Here is a 17,122-nt window from a genome sequence, read left to right on the forward strand (position 1 = left end):
GAGGGTATGTAGATGCAGCCAGAGCCCTCAGTTCAGGGGGCCCTCAAGACAGTGCTACTTGTAGGCCTTGCCCTAGTTAGTGCGGTATGGGCTACATTTGTAGTCCTGTTAGAATGGTAAAATCTGAATTTGTTGTGGATTCCGTGCATTACGAATCGGCACAAGCTCTTCTACCTGCTGATAGCAGACTGTAAGCTATTGTAATTAGAAACTGACTTAGAGCAGACATATCAGTGCTGGGAAAGCAATGTATGATCAGAAATGCCTTCCTGCTGTGTTGATCCCAGTGGGTCTCAGGTCATGACATTCACCTGCGTCCCATTTAATGACACCCCAGGTTATCAAAACATGACGTACAGCCACTTTGGATGGGAGCCAAGGTTTGCTTACATTAAGGAGTTTCAGTGCCACCCACCCAAGTGATGGGGATGTCCCTAATTTCATCTGTGGAAAAGCCCTGCTAGAAAGAGTGGCAACTCTAAAACCGTCTGCAGCACCACGACCAGCGCACCTCAGAGGTCTGTTTTGCTTCTCTCTGTTGCATGGTGAGCACAAGTTCACACTGTTGTATAACAAGTGCAGTTTATTATGTACAAATCAATTTACACGAGTATTCAGTAGCATCAGCTGTAAACCTCATTCCAGGCTTGTTTTTCAGTTGCCTTATGTTTCCATTCTCTTCATACATAGCCCCATGTCACAAGGCCTCGGGACCTGGGATGAATGTTGCACTTGCCCATTGTTATGATTGGCTTCAGCTTGCTTCCTGTAGCACCACCAATCTATGTTCAGGGTTTTTTGCCTGTTGCACAGCTCAATTCTGTGGATGAGTTGTAAGAAAGAAGGCTGCAGTTCTACATCAGCTTCCCTGGGAGTAAGTTCCGTTCAGCTCAATGGGACATACTTCTGATGAGATGTGTAGGACTGCATTGCAAGCCTCCCTCATCAAGTTAATTTATGTTTACTCCAAGTAAGAATGCATAAGATTGCAACTTTAAACTCTTTTCCTTCCCCCTTTTTAATTTACTTGAATATAATCGCTTTTGTGGTGGAGGGATATTTTCTAAGCATACAGAAAGCTGGTGTAGCATAATTCGTAAGATATGAACTGCAATACAGTGGTATCACGGGTTAAGTACTTAATTCATTCTAGAGGTCTGTTCTTAACCTGAAACTGTTCTTAACCTGAAGCACCACTTTAGCTAATGGGGCCGCCTGCTGCTGCCGCGCCGCCGGAGCACGATTTCTGTTCTCATCCTGAAGCAAAGTTCTTAACCCGAGGTACTATTTCTGGATTAGTGGAGTCTGTAACTTGAAGTGTATGTAACCTGAAGCGTATGTAACTCGAGGTACCACTGTATAAGATCAGAAGTCCTTGGTACAAATTAACTTCCTTGAGCCACATATGCTCTCTGGGTAACCTTAGCCATTCACTGTTTACTCAGACTCAGCCCTCCCCTCGTATATAATGGATAATTCAAATCTCACCTTCCAGGGCTATTGGTAGGATCACTGCAATTAATTTATGTGAAGTGTACTGAATGCTTGACACCCTATATAAAAAATACTGCATGAAACTGCCTTCATGTTTAAAAAGACCTCCAGTGGTATCATGTTGGCACTGATTTGTCAATCCAGCCATACAGCTTGATGAATGGAGAAAAACAAGGGGTACATAGGAAATTGACTTGCATGTTTTTATGACCTGAAAGGGATCTCTTGCTCATCTGGGGAGCAACAAAGATAGAAAATAAATAGAGTACAATAAAATAGCTAGCTGTTGGCCATAAGGATACTTAAATTCCCAGGCCCGATCTCTGTTTCAAATGTGGCTGGTTTCCTATTTGCTTGTGTTGATTGCCTCTTTTCCATCTGTCTTTTCTGCACTTCCAAGAGGCCTGCTGAGCCAGAACAAGAAGAGAAGGAAGCGTCTCATTGGGGAATGTATGGGTTGAAGGTGTGCTCAACAAGCAGGTATTTCAGATACAACTCTTTTGGGGAACAGGTGGTATTGCAGATAGGTAGGCTCTGTAAGAAGAAAGAGAAGGGAATCAGCAAAGCTGTTTGCAATGAGGGTTGGAATTTAATGAAAATGGACCCTCTTGACTATGTATGGTGTCCCCCATCCCTCAAACAGGGGGTGGTGCAAATCCTCTGTGAAGCTAGCAGAATATCTAAAATAGGAATACTAAGATTTTATGCTATGCATTTCCCAATCCCATCTCAAGCTCTTTGATCAGAAACGAACGGTTCTATAATTGCGGTTAATTACTCAAGTGTACTTCGGTTCCTTTGCGTGCTGATTGCACAATTTTGGTGTTAGAGGGATGAATTTTTTTATATACTTGTCAGACTTCAAGTTCGTTTTAATGAGGAACTGAACTTCTCCACAATGAAATCTGGAAGTGGAGCCCCAAATCGAGGACAGTGCCTGGAATATGGCACATACCGCACCAGTCATGAGCTCAATGTTCTGAGATATATTGCAAGAGAGACTAGCTTGTGGAGACCTGTCTCCCAAGAGCGTAAAGCAATAATATTCGTAACAGTTCCAGTCTCCTGCCCCCAGTCTACCAAAACTTAACACCCAATGTTGTTTTGTGCAGGGTTGTTTTCTGTCTCACCATCGTAGCAGTCGGGCATCTTCAACACACCATCGAAACACTGGCTGTCGGCCGTAAAACTGCAGGTCTTGTTCTCACTACGGCAGAAAAATGTGACAATTTCTCCATGATGAACCAGACCATCAGGGATCTCATAGACCCAGAGCTTACGCCCTTGGTAGATCATCCGGCTCCTCTTGGCAGTGATGGGACAGCGGGCTGGTAAGGGTAAGAAACAAAGCCTGTTAAGTACGGTTGACAGACCCATTGGCTTTTCACCATCTGGAACAGCAAAGACAATGGGGATGCTGGTATGGAATCTAATGGATGGGTTGGTAAAGTAATTGTCAGTATGTAAAAAGCAGTGGGGATTAGGAGGAAAGTACCTCTGCAGTAGGGTAGTTGGGACCAGTTTCCATTCTCCAGGCAAACCACTCGGTTAGAGCCATCTAAGAGGAAGTCCTTGTTACACAAGTAATAGATGACAGTTCCCACGGGGTATTCAGACTGATGCACAGCAACCAGGGTTGCTTCAGCAATATTGGGGGGTCGGGAACAGGTCACAGCTAGGGAGAGAAAAAGAAAAGTATTCTAAGTATGTGTGTGTGTGCATAAATGGATGGAAAGGATGTACAGATGTACAGATAGAGAACTCATGGATGGGTGTTTATTTGGATTTATGAACAGAGAAATAAATATGGAGTGATCTATAGAAGGATGATGGATGCTTTATTGGGTAGGTCAGCATGTGAATGGATGGATATATCAGCCTATTGGTTGGTAAAGGCAGAAGTTGCTTGGCCTTTGACTCAGAACTTATAACGTACTTCCAGGTGGAGTTTCTTCTGGTTTATTTGAGGTATATGTGGTAAAATGTGTGGACCTGTGTTACCAAGGAATAGAATACTACTGAATACTAATCAAGTGGCCAGAAAGAAGCTCGGTCCCCCACCCCAATAATCTTGACTACTTACGGTGGCAGGTTGGGGCTGCATGTGACCATTCCTCATTCTCTTGGCATAAAAGAGAGCTGCGTCCCTCTAGGCGATAGCTGTGAGGTAGGAGGAAGAAGAAGAAACCAGAAGGAAGTATTCAGTAGCTTTCCACTTGAGGGCAGATATGAGATAGTATTTATTAGATTTATATTTTGAGGCAGACCATGTTTTTATGCTTTTTAAAAACAGCTGACTGACTTTTTGGGTAAATGTTCTACCTCATTTTATGAAATTGTAACATATATATTATATATGTTCAGACACTCTCAGTGGTGTTTTTGCACGAGAATGGTATGATAAAGGTAAAGGACCCCTGACAGTTAAGTCCAGTCACAAACGACTCTGGGGTTGCGGTGCTCATCTTGCCGAGGGAGCCGACGTTTGTCCACATACAGTTTTTCTGGGTCATGTGGCCAGCATGACTAAGCTGCTTCTGGCGAAACCAGAGCAGTGCACGGAAATGCCGTTTACCTTCCCCCTGGAGCGGTGCCTATTTATCTACTTGCACTTTGATGTGCTTTCGAACTGCTAGGTTGGCAGGAGCTGGGACCGAGCAATGGCAGCTCATCCCGTCGTGGGGGTTCAAACCGCCGACCTTCCGATCGGCAAGCCCTAAGTGCCACAAATATTAAATTAAATTAAATTAAATTAAATGGGATGTGTATGCTGATCAGCATGTTGGAGTAAGTGATGGAGTTGAGGATAGTTTTATTTACATCATTTCTAATACACTCTTTAGCCCAGAAAGACTCTCTGAGCCACTTAGAACAAATCAGTTCTAAGACAGTCCCTGCCCTCAGGCTCACAACCTGAACAACTGACTTACCCATAGTCACACCAGTAGTGCACTTCCCTTCCTGTGTTGTAAGGGCCCCCTTCATGGGATCCATTTTCGATCTCTGGTGGAGATTTGCAGTGGGATGGTGGGTTAAGAGCATCTGATAAAGAAGAGGAAGGGGGAGGGGAAAATGCTTGGTAAGTCTGTATCCTGTATTAGACCAATTGTTGGATTTTGTTTGTCACCTGGTGGAGGCACTGTAGTGGTGGAGGGTTAGCAGTGGCTGTTCTAGATTGAATAAGAGGTGCTTGCGAGCTTGGTCCCTCCTGGTAATTATTGATGACAATGGTAGGAAATCGTTGATTACCTTCACAGGGTAAAGTGAAGCTCCACTTCGCGTCTCCTTGGCAGCGACTTATTGCCACTTCCAGCCCATCAGCCATTAGAAATCCAGGCTTGCATGTCACCTCCATTAAGTCCCCAAACATAGTGGATTCCTGGACCAGCTGTGTCTCAGCATTGTCAATTGTCACAGGCCATGCACACCTCAAGCCTTGGAAGAATACAGAAAGAAAGATGGCGGCTGATGAGAACCCTGAATTTTGTGGGAAAGAGTTGAGCCTGGATTCTCAGGGTCTAGTGAGCCATGTTGGAAGAAGAACTGCTGGGTTCTTGTGAGGAAACAGAAGGTCTATTGGACAGAAAGAGATGAAAACCAGGAGTTCTGATCTTTTGGGGTGTAGTAGGTTGAAGCAACAGGGAACTGGCAATCAGGAATATTGAATTTTCTTAAATGGGGCAAAGGAGGGGTTAAGGAATCTGGAGGCCAGGACTCCTCTGGAAAAGGAATAAATGGAAGGCTAGATGCTAGAGCAGGGCTGGGAATACTAGAAAACATTTCTTCGCACCTAATGGGATGGTGAATGTGGGCTAGGTGGTGTTTTGGAGTTATGGGAGCCAGAAGAGGAATGAAACCTGTTTCATAAGGAAAAATGAGAGGCTATGACCTAGCATCTTGGGATCATTGCAAGTGGAATGTGATTGGAGATGTGCAGGGAGGAGAAAAGCATCTGGGAACAATTATTGATTATTTATTGATTTTTTTTTTAACCAAAGTAACTCAAAGCAACTTTCAGTATATAAACAAACACATACATATCTTGAAACTGACATAAAACTACAAATCTTACAGTCTTCATCCCCCATTCCAGAAGAACCTACGGCTGAAGTTTGGAATTTGGGAATCAGAAGTTTCAAGTTCTCGAAACTGGTTTAAAGGATTTTTTTTCTGGTAACGGAGCACTTCTGAAATCCCTATAAAGTGGCTAGGGCAGAGTTAGGTAGGAAGGCCTGGGAAGCATGTAAATGCCTGGATTTTCTGTGAATATTCCTGTGTGTGGACTAGGTGGTCAAGTTTCTACCTGTAGAAATGCAGCTCATTCCACATTCCCCGTCACATTCACACTTCCTGCTTTTAGAGCACCTGCGGCGCTCACAGTTCTTCTGGCACGTCTGCCCTGTCAGCATTGTAAAATTCTTCTTCCGCAGTGGACATTTGGGGTCGGTCAGATTCCTGACTGCAAATAGAAGAAAAGATAAGTGGTTACACAGATATGAGGGAATGAGACCGGGGAAAGAGGCGAGTGATGATATACAATCGTATTTAAGAACTACGTCTGTGTGTCTGTAATGGGGGAGTCGAAGGTAAATAAATACCTTCCTTCCCTTCCCTAACACATAGCTGTCAACATTTCCCCCTTTTTAGGGGAAATTCCCTTATTCCGAATAGGATTCCTCACAAGATAAAAGTTGACAGCTATGCCCTAACAAGAAGCTCCAAGATGCTTTGTTGCCTCAAACAAAAAATTTAAATAGTGTCTCCTCCTCTTGAGGCGATACAAAATATCACAGTAAACTAAATAATTGGCAGTTGGCCGTCCTTTAACGTTGTTTTGAAATCTCCCATCAGAGTGGGCTGCCTCATGGTAGGCCTGGTCCTGCTTTTCCCTGGGGTGAATGAGATAATTTCGGCATCGTGGCTCATTTCCTCCTAGCGAGCTTCTCAAATGTCCCTCAGCTGAACCTAATTTTTAAGCTGTGCCTCATTACTCTCGCAATGTCTCTGACTCCTGCCGTGTGCTTGTTTGTTTAGGTTTGTGTACAAGCAGGATGTCAGACTGAACCTAAATCTGAACTCAAAAAACCATGCAGAACCTTCACCCCCCCCAACCGAATTGTAACAGAATAAGAATTATTATCTGTAGAATCTGTTGACAGCCATCAACAACAATTGGGTTACCTGTTAGAATATGAACCTAGCTTTTTTTTTTTATAAAAAAAAAGCCAAATCTTTTGTTTTTATTATTTTTAAAAATTCAAAACCGTTTAAAAACTGCTTATTATTAAACCAGTATTTAAGTGATGTACAATAGAACATAACCCCCACCCCCAAAAAACCCCAGCGTGTTGTGCTAACCCCACCGGCTCCAACCAGAATGAATCACGATGAGCACATAAAAACAGAATAACATCTGGAGATTTGGGGAAAGATATTTGGGGGCTGCTCAGTGAAGAGAAAGGCTGACAGCAGGGAATATCCACTGAGGTGGGAGAGAAGTGAGAGACACAGGCTCCCAGATGCCTTTGGGAAGCCTGAGAACAAGGGCCCTCTCCCTCCTGTGGTTGCCACCAACTGGTATTCAGAAGCATACTGCCTCTGACTGGGGAGGCAGAGTGTGGACTTTGTGGCTTGTAGCCATTGAAAGCCTCTACCTCAGCGGACTTGTCTAATCCTCTTTTAAAGCCATCCAAGATGGCGGCTATCACTGCCTCATGTGGCGGCAAATTCTGTAGTTTTACTATGTCTGTACTGTGTGAGGAAGTACGTTCTTTTGTCTGTCCTGAATCCTCCAAAATTCAGTTTCATTGGATGTCCATGAGTTCTAGTGATATGGCAGAAGGATTTCCCCCCCTTCTCTATCCATGTTCTCCATGCTATGTGTAATTTCATAAACTTCTAGCCTTTTACTCTCCTCTTCTCTAAACTGAAAAGCCCCAAATGCTGCAACCTTCCTGCATTGGGGAGTACAGTGGTACCTCGGGTTACATACGCTGCAGGTTACATATGCTTCAGGTTACAGACTCCGCTAACCCAGAAATATTACCTCGGGTTAAGAAATTTGCTTCAGGATGAGAACAGAAATCGTGTTCCGGTGGCGCGGCGGCAGCGGGAGGCCCCATTAGCTAAAGTGGTGCTTCAGGTTAAGAACAGTTTCAGGTTGAGAACGGACCTCCGGAACGAATTAAGTACTTAACCAGAGGTACCACTGTAGTTGTTCCATCCCTTGATTATTTTGATTGTGCTTTTCTTAACCTCTTCCAACTCTACAATATCCTTTTTGAGGTAAGGCAACCAGAACTGTACACAGCATTCCAAATAGGATTGCCCCATGGATTTGTGTAACCAGTTTATAATATTGGCACTTTCAGTTCCTTTCCTAATGATTCGCAGCAGCAGGAGGGAGGAGGCTGGCAGCCGGTGCCACCCCCTTGGAAGGCAGACACATGGGGGCTGGCCAAAGGCAACTGGTTGGGCAGTGCCCCATTCACTCTAATGGGCTGTAGTTCCACCGGCTGTAGTTTCCCAGTCCAAGGTAGACGACATGTTCCAGTCAGGGTTGTACTCCCTCTAAAACTCTCATTATCACATCATTCGCTTTCCAAAGCAAGTTGGGTTCATCAGTTACCCTGGTTCTCTTACAGATGACAGAATCACTGGTGGCCTGAACAAAAGTCCCAGAGTTGTGTTTCCTGTCTGCTAGGCTACCGTATTTTTTAAAAAATAGACATGAGCCTTGACTGTGTACTTGCAGTCTCAAATGTGGGGCTGAAATTCTACATATGCGAATGTCGAAATCACTGATCCTGATTACGGGAAGGGTTACAAATGGACCAGAAAGAAACTTCTTTGGCATGCTGTTCCCATAGTTTTAACAGCCCTTTTGCATGTGCCAGTGAAATCAGCCAGTGGAACTTTCCACGCTATGGAGATAATAAACATTATCACCTGCTAATTCCTGCAAAACTAATTGTGAGCATGACAGCAGTTGGTAGGGTGTTAATGGGAAGTAACACTCATTTGAAGAGATCTTGAGACTTTGGCTTAAATATATTCTGTAGGGAAGGGCATGAGGGTTAAAAAGAGGGATATTTAGAGCTTTGTATCTTAAGCAAAATGAACATTTCCTTCCTTTCCAAACTTGAATGAGAAAAGTTGTGATGCTGGCAATGGCCACCAGGTGGAGAAATATATACTTGGCTTGAAAAGCTGCCTTATACGTACAAGAAATGCTGTCTACCTGTTTATACGTGTTTTTTCTATTTAAAAATATTATTTTAATGTTTAGACTGCAACACTCGAAGGTGCCATGTGAGTAGCAATATATCCAAAGGTAACACGCCTAATTATAGCTGACCCAGAAATGAAAAAAACCTCCAAAAGCTGGATTTTGGAAAAAACACACACCCCAAAGATCCACTTTTATTAGGACCAACCAAATTAAAAAATAATAGCAAGCTTTTACATTCTCCAGAGCTCTGCAACAGGCAAAGTGTTACACAAAACAGGAGGCAAAGGGACAAAGGGAAAGTACAAGGAAAAGTACAAGAATTAGATTGGATGTTGTAGCTCTAACATCAGCTTGTAAACTCAGTTCCCAAATTATATTGCACCGAGGTACAAATTTTAATGGTCCTGTAAGCTAACAAAATTAAAATAAAATGCACAGTATATTGAATATTCAATCAAATATATAAAAAGATACTATTATTAAACAGCTTACATTTAATAACATGACTTATGCAGTCCGTCATGAGGATGGTTTATTTGTGCAGGTAAGAACCTAGCTATGTAGCAGTCAATGTGCTTACCCTGATGATCTGCAAAGCGAGCCTCAGTTGCCTTGCTTGCTTTGTATAAGCCCACAGCTAAATTGCAATAGTGCTACATCCATTCTGGAGTTACTTCACATAGCACTCTAAATTCAAGAACTAACTTGTGGGGGAGGGGCAGGAAACCTATTTTCTGGGATTGGTAGGAGATATATATATATATATATGGTTTTAATTGCAGGGGAAACGTGATATCCTTGAAATAGAAGCGTGAGCTTAAAAGAAAGATGTCTGGATCGTTCTCAAACCCATTAATCCTCGGCAACACATTAGTAACAACTGTGTGCATTTTAATTTTTTTTTTTTGGCAATTTGCACCATGAGTAGATGGATAGATACATTGATTTAATAATAGACAGAGATAAAATTAGGCATAAAACCTTGATACTTCCCATTTTAGAAACTGTACACAGGATGGAGAGAGAGAGAGAATATATGTGTGGGAATAGGGAGAAGAAAAGTGAATGGAAGTTAGGAAAACAGCAGAAAGAAAGAAGCCCTACCTGGCAATCTTACACAGTAGGCAGAGAATAAGGTATCTGGTTGGCCACTGTGAGAACAGGATGCTGAACTAAATGGGCCACTGGCCTGATTCAGCCGGTTCTTTTTAAGTTCTTATGAGTAAGGGGCTCAGAGTAAGCTAACTAGATTCCTATCGTAGCTCAGCCCAATTCCAGTCTCTCTCTTTGTAGGCTTGGCTTTTGCTTCAATTTTCTTTCTATAAAATGTGTTGAAAGTGACTGCGAGGGAAGGGATTCTGGTTATACATCCTCAGGTTTAAGACTGGAGAGCCTAGAAATCTAAATATACGCAAGTGTCTTTATGAGGGTAGAGCATGTTAGGTAAATGGAAAACTATTTGGACACAGGACAGGTCTGAGAAGCCCTGGCGTCTTAAAGTATGTGTCAAAAGCCAACGGATAGTTGAGGATATATAAATTCTACAACTCTGTGGCTCTACAGTTTTCCCACAAAGTGGTGCTTTATACTTTGGGCTGCTTGTATCCTATGATCCTCTCCAAACACAGAACGAGATCAGAAAAATCTGGCACCCTGAGCCTTTATAGTGAGAAATGCTTTAGGGAAAAGTACAAAGGGGTGAGAGAAAATGAACAGATAATAAAGTGTTCATGGGAAGCTGTCTTATACCAAGTCAGACCATGGTTCATCTAGTTCAACACTGTCTGCACTGACTGGTAGCAAGTCTCCAGGATTTCAGACTGCTTTCTCTCCTAGCCTTACCCAGAGATGCAGAAATTTAACCTGGGACTGTCTTCCTGCAAAGCAGCTGCTCTACCACTGAGCTTATGGCCCTTCCAACCTACTCATCTTTGGGGGCAGGGGAGAGTATATTATTTTCTCCTGTGTCCTCTTTGAGGCACACAGCTGGTACAGCTGGGGGTTTTCTGCTCCAAGTGGCTGAGCACTGCAGTCGGAGCCCCAGAATACTCCAGGACCCCCTGCAACATTGCAGCTGATGCCAGGATATGTCATTTCACTGATGGGCCTAACAAAAATTGTTGCTCTGTTTGGCCTGCTTGTGGCCAGCAGCCTGGATTTATATAAGATGGTAGCTCGAGTTGCAAATGGGCAGAACGCAAATACAATGGTACCTCGGGTTACATATGCTCCAGGTTACAGACTCTGCTAACCCAGAAATAGTACCTCAGGTTAAGAACTTTGCTTCAGGATGAGAACAGAAATTGTGCTCCAGCGGCATGGCGGCAGCGGGAGGCCCCATTAGCTAAAGTGGTACCTCAGTTTAAGAACAGTTTCAGGTTAAGAATGGATCTCCAGAACAAATTAAGTTATTAACCTGAGGTACCACTGTACATTTTTTCCACAATGTGTAGAGATTGAGCACAGCTCTAGAGCCGGTCCAAGACATTTTTCTCCCTGAGGTAGAGTAGCAAATGCTGCCTTCCCTTGTCCCTCCCTCAGCAAGTCAAGAGCTTTGAGTTTTGTCAGTGGCTGGAAGGTGGAGCAGAACTGGCCCAAGACATTTTGCTGCCTGAGAAGGAGCGGCAGATGGCACGTAACACACCTGCCCTGCCAAAGTGAAGGCACGTAGTAGTACCCAAGGCTTGCTTTGGCACATGAGGCAGAAAATCTCTCTCACACGCCTCTCCCAGGAAATGAAAAATGAATAAATCACAATAATAATTTAAATCGCTGTTGTTATTTTAAATAATCATTATTTATTAATTTATATAATCCTTAATGAAAAATAAAAGTCTCCCAAGCAGTTTGCCAAATATAAAAACTAATTACACAATTCTGTTTCCCTCTCATGATACCCCAAATCATGACTGCTTCACACTTCCTAATGGTAGAGCCAGCCCGGCATTGCGTACTTCTTAACGTGCTGGAAGTCCCAGGTTAAATCCCTGTCACCTCCAGTTAAAAGGATCAGCTAGGAGCTGATGGGAAAGACCTTTCTGCCTGGGACAGACTCTGGAGAGCTCCTGCCTGTCAGACAACAGAGGACTAGATTGATATACAAGCCTGACCTTGTATATGGCACCTACCGACCTTCCTAATATAGCAGCTTGTAAGGGACGACTGAACAAGGAATATGAGGAAGGGGGGGGGTGAAAAGTCAGGTAGAGGGACTGAAAGCAGAAAAGGGGTGAAGCGACTGTGGGGACTCACCTCCCACTTGTCCAGAGCCTTGTGAGAACCAGAGAACCGCCAGCAGTGCCAGGAAAAGGAGCGAGGACATGATGCGAGGAGGATGCAACCCGCGTCTCTTGATTACACCTATGTTTTGGGGAGACAGGTTCTCTCCTGCGTTCTCTGGGAGAGAAGCAGTGGTTAGCTGGTCCGAGGAAAGTTTTTGGGAGTGGGTATGAGCGCCTCCTAGATAATGCAGAATGAGACAAGGGTGCAGAGATACAAGATTCCAGGGTGCTCTGAGAAAGGAACCAAAATTAATGGGTGCCAGGGTGGCAGCCGAAGCTCCTGGATTTTGTCTTGCAGGCTGAGGGGACGGCCTTATAAGTAACTGGGATTTGAGCACCCCTCTGAAATATATGTCCATTTCTCCCACTGTGTGTCCGAAGTTATTCATTAACAAGGCCTGGATGGGACCCTGCCAAAGGGCAACCTGCCTTCCACATTTGTCACAGGGAACTCTGAACTCCAAAGCAAGACAACAGACAGCTGGGGGGGGGGTTGTCAACATATGGAGAGAGGAACCCAGGAGTCCTAAACCTCCACAGATCCCACACCTGCCTAAGCCCTACTCTTCTCAAAAAGGGATCACCCTAACTCTCTCCACTCTGGATTTCTCTGCTCCCCCAGAGAATCCAGAAAAGCTGGCTCCCTGTTGTGAGTCTTCTTTAAGAGCGCCGCTTTATTCTTCCACAATCCCATTCAGGAGGCGATCCTTTTAGTATCTCAGCTTCTCCCCTCAGCTGCTTTCACCAATCTCTTTAGATTTTCCTTACTCTTGCTCAGAAATTCTGGTTTCTTCAGGGAGGGAGAAAGAAATCCGATGGGTGTGTGCGTGTGCCTGGTGTGTGGGCGAGAGAGGGGTGGATACCAAGGCACCTGGTGGGTTTTCTTAGTGGGCAGCACAATGTAGAAAAAGGGTTAGAGGGGAGAGATCCCTGGCTGCTTCTGTGGGGGGAGAGAAAAGCCTTCCCAGCGATTCCTCTTTAAACTCAGACTCCTCCCCCTCCTCCCCCCTTGCTCAGCCTCAGCCTCCCCCGTCCAAATCTCCCATTCCTGGGTGAGAAACAGACACAGCCCAAATCCACAACCTGTTTGTTTCTCTCTCTCTCCATCTCTCTCTGTCTCTCATTCTGTGGAGCTGTTGCTGGGAGCTTTCACCTCTGCCTCTTCTCTTTTTTCTCATCAGCAGTTTTGCTATTCTCCCTATCACTATCTTCTTCTCTTTCTGTTCTCTCTTTCTCTTTTTTACTCCATTCACCTCTTCGTTGCCCATCCCTCCTTCACCTCCCATCCCTCCCCATTCCTTTTTCTCCCCATCCATCCTTCTACATCCCTCCAGTCCTTTTCCGTCCTCCATCAGTTCTCCACTTTCCACCTCTTCTCTCATTCATTGCACGATCCACCGGTTCCTCATCCATCCATCTGCTCCCTCCAGCTCCCATATCTTTCTTGCCTGCTTTTAATCGCCTCTTCCCTCTGGTTCTTTCCTACCCCTCCGCCCCTCCCTCTTGAAGACCCTAGCAGTTAAGGTGCTGGGGCTTCCCCCAGGTGGCACCATGGCGCTGCTGAGCTCCCCAACAGAGACTGAATGCTTGACTAAGCCGCTTTTCTGCCGCAAGGGGGCACTACGCCAGAAGGTCATCCACGAGGTGAAGAGCCACAAGTTTACCGCTCGCTTCTTCAAGCAACCCACCTTCTGCAGCCATTGCACCGACTTTATCTGGTGAGAGAACCTGACCCTGTGATGTGACCCTATTTGCATTGACCCCCTGTGACCTTTTGCCTTTGATCTTGCCACCCCTTTTACTGCTGCTTGTGCAACCCTGCGCCCCACATTCCATAACCTTGTGGTCCTATCACTCTTCTCCATAAAGGGCTACCTTATTCAGGGCTTCCTGTGTTCTGTAGTTCTGTCTAGATGCTGAAACAGTAGCAGGCACAGAATTCAGCACCCTGATAACCTGATTGTTCTGTTTTTATTTTTTTAGCTACCTTTCTAGTCCTCATTGTGGTTGTGCAGATTAGTCTTGGGCCATGCTTGGTGAAATCTCTAAAACTCAGAGGTTACTAAGTAGGAATTCTAGTGGTTAGGGGGTAAGGCTGCAGTGTCCTGTGTAAGTCCTTACTCGTCTCTGTAACAAAAAAGTGATGCTAATTTATGTAAAATTTGGATAGGTCATATAATTTCTTGCTGGAGAATTTGGGCAGTCTTGGTCCTGAAGTTGAGCTGACCAATGGTCCTGTCCTCCCCTACCATTACTGGCTTTTATTTCAAGTTTTTCTAACTAAGGTATCTACTTTTACTCTGCCACCCAAGATGATGCCAAGGTTCAAATGGAGGAATTCATACAAGCAAAGTGATTCTCTCTCTCTCTCTCTCGTCTTCCTTCTGGCAGATGTTCCTTGTCCTATAATCCCATTACTCCTCTATATGTCTCTGAAGCCCCATAGATCTACATGGTCTGATCACCTTTTACCACCCGAGTTTTGTTTCTAGAGATTTTCCTCAATCTATAAATCCATACTTCCATCCATGCAGCCTCTTATTTATATTTATTGTATTTGCATGTAATACCAAGCCTTTGTCACAATTGATCTAGTTAGTTTTTTCCAATATATCTCTACATCTTGCCATATCCTCTGTCCCTCCATCTCTCCTATAACCCATGGCCCTATATAATTCAGTTTGACCCTGCAGATCCTTTAGTTTCAGCCAAGAGCCCCCATGACTACCTGTGTGTATTCTGTGCTTCTCTCTTTCGCCCACATTTCTGCTTCCGGGAAATCTAATTCTGCAATCAGAATGTGTTGGGCGAATTGAGTGTATCAAAATATATTATGCAAATTAAGTATATTGGCGTAATGTGTCTAGTTTTGCATAATTCATCTTACTTTCTGTGATTCAGCTGTGGAAATAAGTAGGATTTATTTGTGGCAAAGATGATGTTGATGGAGGTGAATAGAAGTGATGTTGATGGAGGTGATATGATAGCCATGTTCAAATATATAAAAGGATGTCACATAGAGGAGGGAGAAAGGTTGTTTTCTGCTGCTCCAGAGAAGCGGACACGGAGCAATGGATCCAAACTACAAGAAAGAAGATTCCACCTAAACATTAGGAAGAACTTCCTGACAGTAAGAGCTGTTCGACAGTGGAATTTGCTGCCAAGGAGTGTGGTGGAGTCTCCTTCTTTGGAGGTCTTTAAGCAGAGGCTTGACAACCATATGTCAGGAGTGCTCAGATGGTGTTTCCTGCTTGGCAGGGGGTTGGACTCGATGGCCCTTGTGGTCTCTTCCAACTCTATGATTCTATGATTCTAAGTGAGGGAAGGGCAAGGAGATGTTTCAACGCATAATAACCAGGACTAGAAACTTGGATATATATTTTTAAAGGATGTGATCCTTAGGATGTCAAAACCCACACTAGAAATAACTGTTTAAATAGTCATCATCTCCAAGATCCATAATCCTGACCCATATTTTGGAAGTTTGGAAATAGGTTCTGAGTTTATGCAACAATGCATGGCCCATGCATTGCCTAGGAACACTCAGGTATTCTGAAGAGATATTGCTGGTCAGAGATATCCCTGGCCTTTGGTTTCAATGTATTTTGATACTGGTTGTCCTCATTTTGGGATTGTTTTCCTACAGCCTGTAGTTCTGACAGGTGCACAATTGTGGTAGCGTTGCTGTGTTTGTAAATTCTCAAATGGTGGACTATCCCTCCATTAAACCCATTTAGTGGGGGAAGAGCATTTAAGTTTTATATAGTAGGACATCAGGGGACTTGCTGAAATCACAGTACTCTCATGGGCTTCTTGTCATCTTTAAGAGATACATATGTTATTAAGTATGGGATATAGCTCCCTGCTGCCTAATACACTCCTTTATATACCAAATGGCAATTTCAGCTCTCAGAGTGGGTGTAGCAAGACAAAACTACAATGTGATGCCCTAAATTTCTAAATATCAATGTGCCACAATTATGTATGATTCCCCCTCCGCAACCTTTCTTATTTGGGGTTCCTCTTTGCTGCCTCCAGAAGCGCCTTTTCTCAAACACAAACACACACACACTTCTCTCAGACATATTCCTGAAGGCAGCAGAAGTGATGGAAATTTGTTCTGACACATGGTTCTGTGGTCACACACACACAACGCGCGCACACACCAAACAGCACATAATACATTTTCTGCTTATTATGGGCAGAGAACATGAAGGATCCGTAAAAATATAACCAACAGGTGGGAGGCAAAGCAACGGTTGTAAGGCTCAGGTAACAACTGTTTTTCAAGTACGCAGAAAGGTTGGATTGCTATGAATAGACAAGGAGAGCAAGCCATATTCCTCTGCAGCTGAATGGTGAAAAACAGGGGGATGGAAAGAAAGTGTTTTGTGTTAAATATATCATGCTGATGAGATCTTTCTCATGGTTAAGCTGCCCCCTTTATCACTCTGCGCTCAGATCCCAATACAGATCCCCTCTCCAAGACTATTGCTCCTCCAGCAGCTTTACCACCCTCAAGCAGAAGCCACACCATCCATTTAAAGGACTTTTATAGCACTTTTAACAGTCATGGCTTCCCACCCCACCCAAAAGAGAGTGTGTGCTGGAACCTGCAGCTCTGTGAGGCCTGCATCCTTAAAAAACCTACAGCATCTAGGCTTCTCTGGGACTGTTAAAGCTATAAGAGTGCTTTAAATGGATGCTGTGGATATGTGACCTCAGTCATCCAAATGTCACCTGTTCCCACAAATGACTCCAGCCTTTCTCCCACGCTGCAGTCAGTAGGGGACATGACTCGATGGCAGAGGATATGCTCTGTGAGGAATGGATCTCAGGCTCAGTCCCTGGCATCCCCGGGTAGGGCTGGCAAAGACCACCTGAAACCCTGCCAGTCAGACAATAGACCAGTTCCCCAAACTTGGGTCTGCAGCTGTTTTTGAACTACAGTTCCCATCATCCCTGATCACTGCTCTTGTTAGCTAGGGATGATGGGAGTTGTAGTCCAAAAAACAGCTGCAAACCCAAGTTTGGGAAACCCTGCTATAGGCAATGCTGTATTTAGGCCTTGCAGAATTCCTGTCTGATGCTGCTTCTCTCACTTCCTTCAAATTCC

At 44.2% G+C, this 17,122-nt stretch overlaps 2 protein-coding genes across 2 annotated transcripts in view; one reads left to right on the forward strand and one right to left on the reverse strand.

The window, feature by feature from the left end:
• Positions 1–565: 565 nt before the first annotated feature.
• LOC310691763 (complement factor H-related protein 1-like) lies at positions 566–12,969 on the reverse strand. Its single transcript, XM_083471764.1, has 8 exons — positions 11,978–12,969; positions 5,798–5,953; positions 4,744–4,929; positions 4,425–4,536; positions 3,578–3,654; positions 2,990–3,169; positions 2,625–2,822; positions 566–2,028 (listed from the first exon to the last, which is right to left on the reverse strand). The coding sequence occupies exons 1-8, from the start codon at positions 12,507–12,509 to the stop codon at positions 1,964–1,966; spliced, it is 1,506 nt and encodes a 501-aa protein (XP_083327890.1). The 5' UTR covers positions 12,510–12,969; the 3' UTR covers positions 566–1,963.
• Positions 12,970–13,056: 87 nt separating this feature from the next.
• The window catches only part of PRKCG (protein kinase C gamma), a 50,590-nt gene continuing 46,524 nt past the window's right edge, over positions 13,057–17,122 (forward strand). The window contains exon 1 of the mRNA XM_083471756.1: positions 13,057–13,724. Within this exon, the coding sequence (XP_083327882.1) occupies positions 13,558–13,724 (167 nt within the window). The 5' untranslated portion in view covers positions 13,057–13,557. The remainder of the gene's footprint in view (positions 13,725–17,122) is intronic.

The sequence above is a fragment of the Podarcis liolepis genome, assembly GCF_965112155.1.
Source record: "Podarcis liolepis genome assembly, chromosome: 13".
In the NCBI taxonomy this organism is placed as follows: Eukaryota; Metazoa; Chordata; class Lepidosauria; order Squamata; family Lacertidae; genus Podarcis; species Podarcis liolepis.